The sequence below is a fragment of the Haliaeetus albicilla genome, chromosome 15, assembly GCF_947461875.1.
Source record: "Haliaeetus albicilla chromosome 15, bHalAlb1.1, whole genome shotgun sequence".
In the NCBI taxonomy this organism is placed as follows: Eukaryota; Metazoa; Chordata; class Aves; order Accipitriformes; family Accipitridae; genus Haliaeetus; species Haliaeetus albicilla.
Window position 1 is genome coordinate 19,829,142 of NC_091497.1, and position 16,852 is coordinate 19,845,993.

At 41.8% G+C, this 16,852-nt stretch overlaps 1 protein-coding gene across 13 annotated transcripts in view; it reads left to right on the forward strand.

The window, feature by feature from the left end:
• Positions 1 to 16,852, forward strand: part of KLF12 (KLF transcription factor 12) — a 249,685-nt gene that overhangs the window by 149,957 nt on the left and 82,876 nt on the right. For all 13 annotated transcript variants that reach the window (XM_069802557.1, XM_069802564.1, XM_069802555.1 and 10 more), the window contains one exon: positions 3,189 to 3,726. In XM_069802557.1, the coding sequence (XP_069658658.1) occupies positions 3,189 to 3,726 (538 nt within the window). The remainder of the gene's footprint in view (positions 1 to 3,188; positions 3,727 to 16,852) is intronic.

Genomic DNA, 16,852 nt, shown 5'->3' on the forward strand with positions numbered 1-16,852 from the left:
GAAGACTGAAATAATAGTATTGACTGTATTACCATAGTACGCAGAGACTGCATGGCCCCTCCAGCAGTTCTGGACAAGAAGAGGGTACCTGCCGAAGGTGGATGCAATATAAGGAATGTACAGTACAAAAGTAAATGCAGAAGAGCTATTAAAAGAGAAAGTGATTTCCGTGATAGACTGCAGTTACATGTTACTTTTTTCCTTGTTGTTTTTTTTTTAATTCCCAAACGACTAGGTGTAATTGCTATAGTAAAACAGAGGCCTGTTCTTAGCACAGTCTAGAAAAATCTGTAAGTTGTGACCTGTGTTTTGTCTCAAAGACAATTGACTCTATCTATGGAACAAGTACTTTGTGTGGCATCAGCTACATAAGGGTTTGGGGTTCTTCCTTACTCTTCCTGTAGGGGGCCTGATGCTGCTTGCTGCAAAGGCAGGTGGGACTGCGGGGCAGACTGCACTCTGTTTGGTGATGGACTGCTTTTGAGGTCCGCGTGGATCCCTTGTGTCCAGTCCCAGAAGTATCCCCGAAGTCAGAATACTCCTTTGGAGCAGTCTGACATGCATACGCTGGGTACATCAAGTCGCCAGTGCCTTCAGAGCACTTCAGGGTGATCTGAAGAGCAATGGAGGACAGCAACAGTGGGGTAATCCATCCTTCAGCTCACAGAGTAACAAGTTGTGCTGCTGAGGCAGGTGGCATTGAGTCAGCCTGAAATCTGCCTCTGGCACCCAGGCGAAGCCTGGAAGTACGTCAACAGGGAGGATTTCCTCCGTGGCACGTTTATCTGCCTTGTGGATGGAGCTGGTGGTTTGTACTGCTTCTAGATGACCTTTGCCCAGCCATGTGCACAAGGAGATCCCTCATCTCCCTCGTATGTGAGCTGACCCCATTTATCCCCCTTCTCTCAAACGTAGAAGATGTTCCCTTTGGCTTTATGAAGATGTCGGTATGGCCTGTGCAGGGTGTCCCTCTCCATCTTGCCTTCACTCTACAACCGATCTGTTTAGTTCAGCAGAACCAGTCTGTTTGCCCATTCCATATATAAGACTTGACAAGATTTGACAAATTAACTACTTGTGCCATGTATGTTTATGGTTTTGTCTTTGTCACGGAACATATGGTATGCCTAATGCGGAATCTCAGTATTGACAATAGCCAGGATAGGGTGTTTCAGGGAAGTTACCAGGAATCATCACTGGGCAGTTACAGGCAGTTTTGCCACCTTGAGGAAGAGGTTTTTGTAACCTTGTCACTCTTAGGTGCTTATGCACTTTGAAAAGTAACCTGTTCTTCACTCTGTGTTCTTTTTTTAGCTGGAGGACTTCCCATGGTCTTTATAAAGGGATTTTTTTTGCTTTTGTTATTTGTATTACAGCAGAACAGCAGGGTCCAGGGGGCCAGATGAATTGGGGTCCCTTTGTTTCAAGTTGATTTGTGTATGAATAGAGGAAGAGACTTACTGTTCCAGAGGTGTTCTTGCTTTCAAATAGGGGAAAGTGTCAGATCTAAGAACCAGTCTAAATCAGCTGAATAGATGGGATCTACTAGAACATCTCATCTTTCAGCGTGCCAGGGATAATATCCACTTAGGCTGTTATTATTACAGTATTTAATATTAGTGTTTCTGTTTTCCTTTTGCAATAGAACTCTGTTCTGTGATGAAATTTGGCTCTGACTCAAAACCAGGAGGGTTCTCCATGAAAATATTTAACATAGCTGATTATAAAAATCCCAAAGTGAATTCATAGCTCGCTTGATTGTTAGCTTATTTAGAGTAGATGAACTAAAATATTTGTGGCTTAAATATTTCTGACTTAATATTTTTAGATACTTAGTAAATACTATAATCTAGAGATTGAGAGAATGCATTTAGAGCTGCTTAGGTACCATAAAAAGATTGCTTGTTAGATCTGTATATGGAATAATTGCTTTGGGTCAAGTGAGATTTGAAGTAGCTTGGCAAATGCTTTTTATTGAGGTTGGTTTTCTGTACTACAGCACATAAGCGCGTGTGTGTGCCTGTAGAGAAGCTCTGCTGCAGTGCAGTGCCATGGAGGTGCTTAGCTGAGAGCTGTGCTTTGTCTTACTACCAGATTATTGATGGGCATTTCCTTCCTTGCTCTGCCTATTGAAAATTACTTGAAAAAACATTTTTAAAGAGTAGTTATTAATGAAGTACTGTCAAAAAGGAAAGATATATCTAATGAGCTTCTCTAGGGATCTATCTTTGGCCTAGCATTATTCAAAAATTCTATTAACCTCTTTGATGATGGAAATAAGGAATAAAAGTATAAAAATGGCAGTTGGCACCAGTCTAGAATAAATTTAGACCAACCAGCTTTGAAAGAGTTGGTCTAAAGAATAAAATTACTTTGCGAAGTCAGGAAAATTGTTCTTAATTAGTATGGAAAACAAATTAAAAAATTTATAACAATGGGGCAGGCTATCTAATGTGCTAATTCAGAATAATGAATCGCTGGAGCCATTGCTGCCTGTAACAGGGCAACCATACAACCTGACTTGTAAGTTCATTAGCAGTAACCATGCAGAATGCAAAAAGTCAAACATTGAACTGAAAGACTGTGTTTAGCATAAGGCTTCTGAAAGCTGGTGTGGCCAAAACTGCAAGGATCACTGCAAAGAGCAAACAAGAGTGCTAAGGCTTGTTCTTTTAAAGCTGACCTATGAGAGAAAGAAGTAAGATCTGCCTAGTCTAGAAGAAGGTAGACAAGTAGGGGGAAATTACAGTCTTCAAGCACGCAGGAAGTTTGAAAAACAGTGGTGACTGGTTTGTCTTCATGTCCATTGGAGATGACACAAGAGAGTAACGCTGTAGCTTAAAGCTAGATGTTGGGGAAAAAACATCCTGTCAATATAAATAGTGAAGATATTAAAATTTTTGTCACTGATGACGTTGCATAGTTGCAAAGAAACAGGGTGATTTTGTACAGTTAATCCTGCCACCTTCTAAGAAATGGGAGTAGAACTTTTTTTTAATATTCTGTTGAAACTGAACATATCTGTGATTTCTAGCATGATTTGTCCTTTAAAATTGTGAGCTGACACAAGAACAGGAAACAAATCCTGTGGTTTTTATGACCAAGTTGTGTGATGTGTGTTAGCAACTGGGTGTGCAAGTCATCTTTAGCCACATATGTAACTATGTCCCTTTGTCCTTCCTCAACAGTCTCCAAACGTCCACAACTACCCAGATATGGAAGCTGTACCCTTGTTACTAAACAACATGAAGGCAGACCCCACAGAGGATTCATTATCTACAGACCATTTCCAAACACAGACTGAACCAGTGGACTTGTCAATAAACAAAGCCAGGTCGTCCCCTACAGCAGCTTCATCTTCACCAGTTTCCATGACAGCATCAGCCTCCTCCCCTTCTTCTACTTCTACTTCTTCTAGTCGGCCAGCTTCATCACCCACAGTAATAACATCGGTATCCTCAGCGGCATCTGTACCGTCAGTATTAACTCCAGGTCCTCTTGTGGCCTCTGCATCTGGTGTTGGAGGCCAGCAGTTTTTGCACATTATCCATCCAGTACCACCTTCAAGCCCCATGAACTTGCAGTCCAACAAAATGAGTCACGTGCACCGTATCCCCGTGGTGGTACAGTCGGTACCTGTTGTCTATACAGCTGTGAGATCACCTGGGAACATGAACAACACTATAGTAGTACCACTGTTGGAGGATGGGAGAAGCCATGTCAAAGGTAAGATGGAACCAGTTTTGTGCATCTGTGGCATCTCTAAAACCACTCTTGTATGGGGAAAATGTAACAATGTTATAAAGCTGTTAGTTTCCAAACTTGCTGTTGTTTGCTGAAAAGACATACAAGTTACACTATCGGGAGGAACCTTTAAAAGTCTTATCCCAGATGCTCTTTAAAATAAATAAAATATTTTTATAAAGATTGAGGTCAGCAGTGGTGCTAGATGCTCAGACAACTCGTGGCAAGTTTTGTCCTGAGAGGAATAAATCCCTCCCCAGAAGCTGAAGTAGGACAGCAGAATAGTGACAATATATAAAACATCATAGATGAACATGGAAAACTCACCAGGTGATACAGATTTGGCAAGGGAAGGAATGTCAGAGAAATTGTTTCCATGCAAAGAGAAAGCAGTTGCTGGGCTGTAAGAATGCGCGGAGGAAAGGCTTTCGGACCAAAGAGTGGTGCAGATGCAGAGAGGTAGGTTTTATTAAGCTCAAGGAGTGGCAGTGCAATACTTTGAATTTGGTTTCTTCTTCCAGATTAAACAGCAGAAGGGAATGAAACCACACGGAGTGTATATTTTGGGAATGAGTTTTGCAGACACAGGACCTGAGAGGCACATGGAGGTGTGAAGGGAGGAAGAAAGCATGCACCAGAAGGACAGATACACTTGTGGAGAGGTGTCCAAAGAACACAGATAGGGGAGCTGGAGAGCAAGAAAAAATGAGAACATAACAGTTACTGAGGGAGCAAAAACTTGTTAGAGTTGGTGACATGATGGGTGGAGGAAGAAAAGAGAAAACAGATGTGCCCAGATACTTTGAAAAACATAGCTTTATAAAGAAGGCATTAGTGGCAGAGATGGGAACATGAGGAAAGGAATGAAAGGGACTCATTTCAAGGTTCATAGTTTATCGTGTGTGAGTGAATGAAATGTAGCTAATTTTCCCCTGAAATGAGGTCTATGTTCCTATGTCTCAACAGGCTTGGACATAGGAAGCGAGCTCACAGCTGATCTGGGTTTTGGTTTAAGCCTCAAAATGACAGTTTAAGAAGTTTTATTGCACTTCATACAGTGATGTAATTTTAGGACTTTGTACTGTTATGTCAAGAAATGATGAATGAAAGCAAAACTTTTCACCATGTTGTCTGGGAAAAAAAGAAAAAGGAAATTTTTAGTCTGCATTTTGATTTTGGAGCTTTGAGCGGCACCTGACCTTGAGCTCATCCAGAATTTTTCCTGTTTGTTTTCTTTTCAAAGGTGCTAGTTGGCTCTGGTAGTAGTCTCCTCTATAAGAAGCACCTCCTCATCTTGTAAAACTGGAACTTTGCTACCCCAGTTTCATCGTCAAAATTCCAGAATTTAATGTGCCATAGAGATTTCAGCCCATGAGCTCCGGGTCTTCTGAGCTGCCCTGACAATATCGCCTTTGTGCTGTTATTGGCAGAGATCATTAACCAGCCCTGCAGCACCTATTAATGTACAGCTGAAGAAAAAGAAAGGATTAAGCGTTCTTTAATTTTTTTTTTTCTCATCAGTTGTACCCATTTTGCTATCACTGATTCTTTTGATATAAATGTTCAGGTTAATTTGAATACATACAATAGAAGAATAATGGGCAACAATCCACTCTAGGTAGTTGTCTTTTCTCAGCTTTTGCTGGAGTGTGTTTTTCTTTCTTTAATGCAAAACAATATAAATAATAAAATGCAATGATATTGCACAAATTAACTGATTAAGTAAATTTCATATATGCACAGACTAACTTCCCTTCAGTGGTCAGCTCTCATGCTGAAAACAAGAAATAAACATAAACAGATGCTAACAGGACATTGCTGTCAAATTGAATTGGTTGCTAATCCTTTACCACCTGAAGGAGAAATGCAGGTTCGGAATCATGTAGAGTCACAACTTTTAACTTTTACATGAACATTGGTCATTTTCAGAGACAAAAAAGTACGCACTCTGAAACAAAGTTGATACCCAGATAGCATTGGCAGCATTTGTCGCATGTTCTCTGTGTTGTTGCTGCTTTGGTGCTAAATCAGAGACCGTGTTGATGATCCAAGGGTGTTGTTGGGAAGCACTTAAAGTTGTATTTTACATTAGGCTGTGTCTAAGTCCTTTTCACTTGAATGAGACTTGGGCACTTTCCTGAACAGAGATACTTCCAATGCTAAAATTAATGAAAATTACATCAGACTTCAGTTTAGACCTCTCATGTTTTTCTAGATACAGGTACTTAGGGGAAAGATGCAAGAAAGGAGTTAGAAAGGTTTTTTCCTTGTTATTCCCAGTTTTATTTTCCTCATGCTGAATTTTCCTCTTCCATCCAGGTTTGACTAGAACCGTTTCATTTTTAATTCTATTGCAAAACCTTCTTAGGTCACCACCATCCCTCTAATCCTGCCTCCAGGCATTTTGCTTGGGTGGCTTTCTGCTTCCCCTGATGCTTCCTAGTCCACCTTCCTCTCTCTCGGACAAAATTGTCTCCCGGCAGCTGCTTTTCTAGGCAGTTCAAGCAAATACTTCTTTCTTCATGTTCTGTTTGAATTCTCACTCCCCTCCAGCACAAGAAATCGCTACCTCTTCTGTTTCCCCCTCTTTTTTTATTTTTCCATTTTTTCTAGTCCTTCACATCTTGCTGACTGTTCTTTGAATGCCAGTTTCAGCAGCTCTACTTCATCTCTCCATCCTTATCTGTTAATATTTCTAACCCATACTGTCATCTCCTCTGCCACTGTGCATCCTTCTCTGTGGCATCATTCATCCTGGCGTTTTCCGTTGCACCTTCCTTCAGGAGAGTCTCAGATCTCCTTTTCTGCCTCCCAATGTGCTGCTCATTTCTGCTCTCTGTCCTGCCTCCTCTCTCCTATTTTTTACTTGCAAGGTTTCCTGTTAAATCAAACCCTTTCTGCAGCATTGAAAACCAGATGGGTTTGCAGAGAATTAGCTCTTATATGTATAAGCTGCTGGCAGCATCCCGTCAGGTCCTGTGCCACATGCTGTACCCCAAGGGGGGCAACGGGAGCCCAGGGTATCATGCTACAAAAGCACCCTTCTGTCAGATTGATGCTTTTTGCAGGATAAAAACCTCTCAGTTCACCTAGTGTAAATCAAAATCAGGATCGAAGCATTTTTAGGAATCTATTAACAACACATAATTAGAAGGTAATCAGTGGACGATATGTTCAGTATCGGTAATACAACACTAGCCATTTACAATGTCTTACCAAATTCCTACAAGTTTCTAACACTGTTTGGTAATCCCACAACACTGACATAGGTGCACACACACACACTGTTACGTGCGGACTCCCCTGCTGATCGTGGACCTTCCCCTCCTGACATCCCTCTGATGCACCCGCTGGGGAGGCGGCACCCCAGGGAGACCCCCAAAGTGGGGGTCTTGTGTGCTGCCCCACACTGCCAGCCCAGCTGTGCAAGTTGCCCCCTACAACCTAATCCTTACATTATTTCATGTGCACAAAGTGTTGTAATGTGTTAGGGCCGTTGGGGCACGGACAGGACGGGAGCCAGGCACAAGTCCCCGTGGGCACCGTGGGTCCGGGCTGCACCCTCTGCCACCCCCTACAATGTGGCAGAGATGAAGTTCACTCCCTTCAGTGGTCACCACTGTTGTCTTGCCATCCAAAGCCTTAAAAAGCACTTGGAGATTTTTTTCTGCATGGAGTAGGTGGTGACCACTAGACATTATTATACATTAAAGTATTCCAGAGCATTAAAATGCCATGAAAAACTCTTTCCTTGCCTTTTTTACTCCTGGTTCAGCAATGGTGAGGATTGCTAAAAGGTGTAATTAGAGGCACAGCAGGTAGCAGCACCTATAGATAAGGTTGCCTGATAGTTTCCGTTAAAACCCTGTCTTTAGTTGCTCAAAGTCTGTCTATATGCTAACCATTTAGGCTAACATTTTCCATGCTGCATGTCTGCCTCAGGCTATTTCTTTTTTCTTTTTTTTCTTTCTTTCTGAGGAAAGTTTCAAGAGAAAAACTATTCCACTCTTCCTGAGACTGAGCGTAGAGAAAAAAATGTAGCATTTTCCATGTTGAAAAATTTATTCCAGCTTTTTTCGGTGAAAAGCTCTAGAACCTCTGTGGTGTTGTGCCATGAACCTCAAGTTTGGTTTGGACCATTGTCTTTTTTTTGTCTTTATAGGCAGTTGCAGAAGCCAAGCCAAATTGGGAGATCTGAAAAAAATATGAGTCCCCTTAAAGGGTAAAGCAAAAAATATTGTGGCTGGGAGAAAGCATGGGAGGTTGGAAGGGGCTGGGCAGTGGGGAGAGGGGCAGGATGGAAGGGAAGGGGGAAGAAGAGGAGGGGTGGTGAGATGGCTACGGATGTGTGAACATGTTCAGGAGGAAAAGTGGGAGAGGGTTGGAGACAGAATAAGGGGGAAGAAGCAAAAGGAGGGTAGAAGAGTGATCTGGGCAAGGTGAAGGGGAACAAGGAGAGGCTCAGAGCAGACAGGAGCGAAAGGGCCTGCCCTGGCAGCATCATGTTCCCCTACTAACTCTGGTCCTATTAGCCTGAGTCTTTCCACTGCTTTGCTTTCAGAAGATATCCTTGAATACTACTGGCAAATCATGTCCCTCTAGCAGCAGATTTTGCCAAAGATAATATCCTTAAAAATTGTTTTCTGTAGTTCAGAAGAGTTATTCCATTCACTGAAGGGCCTTTTAGAAGCTCCCTCCTGATAATGGTGCACCAAGGACCTGTGCAACTTTGGTATTTCTGGGGTTTGGGGTTCAAGTTTTTGGGTTCTCGCTCTTAAGGGTTTTAAAGTTTTCAGAAGACACAACCACTTGCAAATTCCAGTAGTCAGAACATTATAAATTTAAATTTGTTGACTGAACTTCATCTGCTTCCGGTGTACGTAAACATCTGTAATGACATTGGTGTGGACTATTTTTATGATACTATGTCTGTGTATAGACCTAGCAGAAATACACAGATTGTGTCTTTTCACAGTTTACACATGCCATATTCCTCATTGTGGAGACATTATTAAGGAGTAAAGGCAGTACCTTTTGCTACAGATTTTTCTGTAACTTAGAACAGGTGATACCACTAGATTACATTATCCGCTTCCCTTGGGTTTTTTTTTAAAGTATAGCCTGTTATTTCTGCCTACTGTAAGGTTTATTCCACAAAAGTAAACGCAATTTGTAGCACAAAGCTAGAAATTTAGAGAACCGTTCCATATGTTTAAAGGTCAGATTATATGGTCTCTTTGTATAAATTATGCTATGGAAGAGACTCTTAATTAAAACCAGTAGTGTTGCCTTTTTTATTTCATGTGAAGTGATTATCCTTTCTACATTTTAGTAGATGGTTATTTTGGATTTGAGTTGTATTGAGGCGGAGAGTTTCTACTTTAGCCATAATTTCTTTTATTGTTACGCACAAAAATCTTTTGCAGCTGTATGTATTCCAACCTGTCCCACCTCCACCCTCCAGTCCCTCAAAGTGTTGAATCTCTCTCCCCATTTGCTTGGTTCGTCTGGAAGAAGTATTAGTGGTTCTTGGAAAAGAGAAGCAGGTTGGCAATGCCTAGCCAGGAAGAGGAAAGGCTTACGTTCAGGGTGGGACCTGTGTTACTGGAGATGGTGCATATATTTAAGAACTAGAGTAAATAGTAATTCTTGCCAGAATGGAGAGTTAAAACACAGGTTACAAGATATGCTGTGGAATTTGAAATTGAGAAGGAGGTTGCTTGAAGACAAAGTAGCTTGGGTTAACTGTGGGGAGTCCTATAAACAGTGTTCTACTTAAATCTCCAGAAAAGTCATATTTCTGGTGACTCACTAGTGACATGCTTAGGTTTTTCCACTATAGAAGCACATGCTCTTTTAAGATTTATCAACAGTGGATTTAACATCATGTATGTTTTTTAACTAGGAGCAGATCTGGGGAGGGTAATGAGGTAGATGTGTATTCCAACTTTTATTTGTGAAGCCTAGCAATAAGGAGGATGAGGAAGTCCTTTTTGACGTATCCTGAGTCCGTGCACCTTTTGGAAGCTGTTAATTCCTTGTCTTCTATGCCAAGAATGCCTCTGGTCCTTCAGCTCTGTACCGTCACCAGGGCTGAGCTTTGATCTAGTTGCCTTTATCCCACAAATTTGGATCCAGCAGAAACACATGCATAAAACTTATCATTTATTTTATCCCTGCCTTGGGTTTTATTGTGCCTTGGACCAACCTGCTGAAAACTTTCTGGTGTCTAAAATCTCTCTAGACTGTTGCAGTGTGTAAGTTGCAATCTGCTACCATTTTGTAGTGGCTTTGCAATATTTTATTTAATATTAAATATATTCCGCCTTTACTGTTTTCCCTGTTTACTTTTGGTGATAGAGTACTTGTATATTGGATGCTCAGTGAGATATAAATCTCAATAGTCTCAGCAGTTTGTTTTTTGTGTAGATGAGGTCTCATGGCATTCAAATACCTTAGAAAGAGAAAAGTCCTTTGCTTAACAAAATGGTGTTGTATGTTTATGTATACAACCCAATAACAGAGATGCTTAAATATGTGCATATATTACATCCATGCAATCACTCTCACCCCTGTATTTCTCCACACAGCTATTCTTTTACAGGTTTATGGCAAATTATTTGACTGGTGAAATGATTTTAAATATTGCCTTTGATTGGATCATAGCAATTAATATTCTCTGGTAGATTAGTTACACTGGCATTCAGTGCCAACTCCCATTCTCTGTGAACCATAGCCATGCTGGGTGCAGTTAACTGCTCTAGCCATATAGTCCCATAAAATCTCAATAAAATCTGAAAACTGTGGAGTATGGGTAATCTTGCTATAAATTGTAATAAAAATTACCCCTGTAAGACTCTATATTCTGACAATTATGTTCATGGATACTGCTGCTTTGTACATAAAGTTTTATGAAATAAATCGACCAATTCTGCTGCCCTGACCAGACACCAAGCTGTTTTGATTAAAAATCTGATAGGTGCACTCAGAGCGTTTTCCAACGCATAAAGTGCTTATAATGAACCTTAAATAGGAAGAAAAATGCCATATATGTGCTTCATATAGTATGGACCAGCTTAGGAGGAGAAAATCATGAGTACCATCATTCCTGTGCATTTTGTTAGGTCCATAAAGCCAGGATTTGGCTTCCTAAAACACGTTAAGTAAACCTGAGTATAACACTTAATCTGTGAGGGCATAATTTCAAATAGCTCCTGTACCTCTGCGTCTGGAAGTGTTGCTTCCACTGTTAAAAACACTCAGCAGTCTCTCTGATGTTCTCCTTTGATGTTCTCCTGCTGGGGAAATCCATGCTGGGCTCCTGTTCTCTAAAAAAACTGCCAAGAAGGGGGATGTTCAGTTGCTTCAGATAGCAAGCTACGGTGTGAGGCTGGGCTTGCACGGTTGTAAAACCTGTTTTCCAAGAGTAACCGAGAAGAATGAAGATGAATCGGTCCCTCTACTTGGCATTTGATCCACCCAGATGCATTTTTTCATCAGAGGTATATGAAACAGTGGCAGTTTAAGAAAGAGCAAAAGAAGTCTGTGTTGGCCACCAGTTTTCTCCTTGGAATATTTCTGGTACCGAACTATGCCGTATGCCAAAAGTATAGACCAAAGTTACGGTTTAGAGACTACAGTATTCATAACTGTTGGCAGATTATTGGTTTTAATGGTGATTACCGTGTCCCCCTGTGAATTACTTCTCTTCCAAATTTGCCCACTAGGGTCCTGAGGCCAGAAATCATTTTCTTCAGCGTTGCTGCTAGGGACTGAGGCACCTTGTTGGCATTAAGCAAATAGTGGCAGGCAGGGAGAGAGTGGGAGCGAGTGAGGTCGCGCAGTGCTGTTGCCATTGTCCCATCTTCAGGCACTTACTGAGATCCCCTGGACACTTTTGCTCCTTTCCCAGAACACCAAGTCACGACAGAGTCGCATGGCAAAGGCTACTCCCCTCCTCTTCCCAGCAAGGAATGGGTCCACAGTGGCTCAAGGGGGCACCGAGCCACTTTCCTTTTCCAGGGCTGGTGCCCCAGCACCCGGCAAGAGGAGGGAGGTGGTCTCACACTGCTGAATTCTCCATGCAGTCCACGGAGGCAGGTGGGCTCAGCACCCTGAAGGCACCCATCTCCCTCTGCCGGCTGTATGGAAGGGTTGGGGTGGTTTTATTTGCAATGCAGGTGCCTGAAGGCAGGAGGGGAGAGAGGCTCTTCCCTCCCCTCCCACTGTCACCCAGCTCCTGAGGTCCAGGGCTCCGAGGGAGGATGGGGGCTGATAGAAATGTCCTGTTAGGTGCTGTTGGGATCATTGTGAGTGGCAGATTATTGTTATTAGGTTCAAACTACTTCTTTTGCAGTGTTTCTGACGCTGCCAGATTAATAGCATATTGTGCTAGGTCATGAGTGCCATAAAATTTTCTTAACCGTATTTTCCAATACTATCCTTATAGGAGTTTGGCAGCAAATGTCACTTTGTTACTTTAGTCCTTCGTGCTCTGCAGACACACAACCTGTGTAACAGCAGTACTAATGAGATTCTTGTAAATGTTAATTTTGGGGTGTGGGATAGTATTTAGTTTTCCATTCCAAAGGGAGGTAAGTGCAAAGCAACCATTGCTTACAGCTAATCTTCTTTTACCTGCTGTATGCCAGCATGCACCGGAAGCAACTGGAGAGGAGTTTCTGAGAAGGACATTTGGCAACAGCAAACATGACTCTTTTCAGCTTGTTTGAGGTACCTCACGTTTCTTCATAATTTAAACTTCCATTGCAATAAAAACCTCTGGCTATGTTTGCGAGAGCAAACACGTCACCCAGGCGTGGATCAGAACCAACAAGGCCAGAGGGGCCTCCCCACCATCCAGGCTGACGTCTCACCTAGCACAGGTCTTGGCGTTACTCTCCCTGCTGCAGACCTGTGTAACCCTGCTTGTGGCTGGCAAGTCTAGTGGGTGGATATCAGGGTCACTTGGAAATCCCATCATGAGCAATCATTTTGATTAGTGGGTTGAATAGTAGGCATCCTTCAGAGAAAGCAGGGTGGGAAGTTTAATCGGTGAAACAGAAGCAAATGGTCTCTGAATTTGGAAATCCTTTCAAAAAGCAGAAATAGATTTTTAATTATTTTAAGAGAGCAACTAAGTGTAATTCAGTTTTTATTATGTTGTGGTGTATCAGCAGGCCTACATGCATGTATGTTTACAAAGTTATTAGCAGAGAAGTTAATTTAATGCAGAAAACTGAGGTATTAAGATAAAATGAGCCAGAGGCTTCAATATTTCAGGATGCTGAAATTTTCTCTCTCTGCATTCACACCAGCAAGGATCATCTCATAATGAGTCATTTTGGCATTAGTTAATACTACGTCGCTTAGCTATAAAGAGAGGCAAAACTCCTGATGGTTACTTAGTTTTCTCCTGCTCTTAAATATTTAATTCATCTTTAACCCAAGGGGCTCAGATTTGCCTTTAAATCAAAGATAGTGTGTAGATGTGAAACTACTTCTAGTGGGTCTTTGTGAGCCTACTGAGGGGATGAGTTTTCATCCCTTTCACTCACAGGGAATTTGATTGGATAAAAAAAAATCAGGTTGAGTAAGTGGTGATAGCAGTATGTTAATGTATGACCCTTTTCACCCCTGAGAGGGCCCAGATTCAGGCCACCTACTACAGGCATCCAACTACAGGATTTTTGGCGGTGCTTGGCCTTGCCCAACCAGGTCAGAGCACTTGAGCTGCGTATCCCTAAATAATGGCTGGAAAGAAATGAAGTGATTAGGATATAGTTGGGTGGAGCCTGAATATGACAGACGGGAGACAGCATTTACCCAACAGCCTAGTAACCCCAGCACTTGTGTGAGAAGTGAGGGGTGGCATGCTGGGCTCTCGTCAGCCTGGAGAGATTTAAATCCGCAGTCCCCCCTTCCCAAGAGATGCCCCCATGCAGACAGGAGCACAAGTTCAGGGAGTGGAGAAGGAGAAAAATACCCTGATGGCGTGGCCCTGTGCTCAGGTTATTCCCCTGGGAAGGTGGGGGCTGTGTCCTGTCCCAAGGGGTTCATCTGCCCTTAGCAGGCAGCAGGCTGGATCCTTCCTGGAGATTTTGCTTCCATGACATGGCTAATCCTGTACTATGTCAAAAATCACACAGCCATATGCCAGAAAGAAGAAATTCAATCAGTGCTCATTAGAAAGTTCCTGTGCAAGTTTAAATCTGTTCCAGAATTGTAGAAGGGACAATTTTGTCCTGAGAAACAGGATCAGGTATTGTCTGGCCCCCCCAGCCAGTATAAATTTTAAAGCCAAGAAGCTGTTTAGTTTGATAGAAATAGAAGCAAGCTTATATCAGATCCAGATCAGATTTTTTCCTACTGGAAACTGACAGTTGGCAGATACAATATTAATGATTATGGTAGACCAAGTTCTAGAGTATACAGGCTGGTATGCATCTTACATGAGACCCATTTGCATGTCTTACCTTAAAACAAGTGCAGAGAGTGAATTTGCTCGTACAGCCAAAAGGGAAACTCCTTTTTGGTACAGTTTGGCAAAGGGAACATTGAGAAGTGATTGCATATATGTACATGCATCAGGAGCAATTCTCTGTACTTTCTTTAGCAAAAAAGGATCACTCTTTCTCGAGGCTAACAGGGATAGAAAGCGACGTGGCCACTTGCAGCCTTCAGCACTTGCAGATGTTCTTAAATAACGCCCCTGGCTCACCAGTCTTTTCAACATGGAGTGCTAACAGCTTGCTTCTCTGGCTCCTGTGCACTCTTTCTATGACACCTTTGTCCCACGAAAGCAGGCTCGACTCTTTCTTTTTGCTTGCCTCGCCTTAGCCTCATTCACACCTCACAAAACCACCCAATAGCTCTATCGGACAAATCTTGCCTTTCAAGAGGAGTAGCAAGGGCAAGAAAACCAGCTCATTTTTACGGCCTGAGCTTTATTAATTAAATGTGTCTGCCTGTGACCAGGAGGACTTGATTCAGTGACCCAGCTGGATCCCTTCTGTACCCGTAGTCTTAAGTTCAAGGAAAAGCTTGGTCATCAGAGCAAGGTATAGCACAAAGTGAGGTTAAAATGCACTGGCATGTTTTGTGGGCTCTTCTCCACCTTGCTTGCCAATCACTTTCCATTGCTCACTTGTCCTCCACCTTTTTCAACTCATTTGCTAAATTATCTCTTGCCTGCATCTCTTCATTCTTTCCAGTTTGATGTTCATTAGGCCAGTAATTACTCTTAATTCAGTGTTTATGAACTGCCGCTGGTATTTATAAACCTTGGTGCCAGCAGTTCGACAGTTGTTCTTAGATGTCCGAGAGAAAGTCAAAGCTGTTGACGTAAGTAGGAGTCATGAACTCTGAATGTACAAAAATCCTGCACTGCAGTTTGCACACTGTAGTGAGTGGTAAGGAGGAGATATCTGTTAGGCTTTCAGCCAGTTGGTTATTCACATGGCTCATTTGGGGGAGGAGAATAGCTTTAAAGTCTGTTTTTCCCTGCAGCAGCTGCAGCCATGCTGATGACAAAACAGGGCAGTTTACACCAGCTGGCAGCGGCAAAGCTCAGCCTCCTGGTTAGTCACGTTGGCTCTCCAGTGCCTCAGCCACCCAAGTCTGCAAGCTGAGAAGAGGTCACAAATGGCGAGGGAGACAAAAAAGGATGTATATGTGGGCCGATATTAAAAAATAAGGGAATAATCCCTAGATCATGCTCTAATTTAATTATCATCTTTAGTTAGGTTCACTGCAAAAATATAACAAAAAATGTCCTTGAATTGCCCACCTTTGAATTTGCCCACTGATACGTTTCTGTTCCTCGCCTTTTGTTCTCACCATGCTCATGTGTCGCAGCACCTCGTGATGTTCTCAAACGTTGGCATCTGGTGGGGCAAACCATGCCCAGTGGGCCAAATGATCCCTAGGTGCGAAAGCACAGCCCCATTGGCAACTTCGTGGCTATGTTAGGAGTATACAGAGTAGGATTTAGCTTGCCAAGCAGAAACAAAAAGAAGGTAGTTGAGAGTTTTCATCCTAGCCCATTCCTCTGGTAATCTAAAACCAACACTAAATATCATAGGAGTCTCAGTAATATCTTAAGAGCTGGTAATCTGCAATAATAATGAAACAACGTGGCTTATAAAGAACAAAAGTATGTAAGATTTTTCATATACATTTATACTGTCTCTTTTTATGTAGGTGTATTCACGCTTAAGTGATCAAAATTGGTGTATAATAACTGTATTACAGACTGAATTATGTAACAACTTTTGTGATTTCAAGTTAGGCCTAGGTTTAAACGTTAAGAAAGTTTCTGAGCTAGCTACTTAAAACTTTTGCTGTAGTGCAAGTCAGATTAAGCCACAGTTAATACAAAGTATCGCATACATAGTTTTTTTGTTACAATTTTAATTTTATTTACAAACATGAGCTTTCAGAAAAGCATCTTGTATAGCAGCATTTAAATATCGGACAGATACAAACATATAACTTCTTGTAACGAGATTGACTTTAAGAAAAACTGAAGTAATGAAGTAAGTAATAATAATCTCATACTTAAAGTTGCTTTTAAGAAGGAACATTAGGGAACAAGGCAGAAGTAGTACTTTTTTCCAGATAGTTGTCTGGGGCTAAATCAGCTGACTAGATGGTTCAGTTTCGCTTAAATCAAATACTAGGTTATCCCTAATGTTCAGGTACGCATTGAATACCATCACATGTAAGCGGTGATTTTAAGAAGTACACTCAGAAACAATTAAATGTTTTGAACAATTTCTAAGTTGCTCTACATTTGTCTCATGCAGGCCATTGTTCATTGTCAACAGTCTTTGCTTTGATAAGTAAAAGGTGTTTTCTTTACCATACATGAAGAAATAATAAGCAGTCCAAATGTAGCCAGTATTACTGAGGCACCTGAACTGTGCAAGTAGGAAGTCATACTGTACATCTGTAAATGCACTGCCCTTCCAGAAGGGGTTGTCGCATCAGCTTACTGAACATATTTTAATAGTTGTTTTTTTTTTTAATGAAGTTCTTTAACATAAAAAAAAAAATGCAGCTGAAGGGTAGTTATAATCACTCACTGTTCTTTTACTCAGAGGTGGTT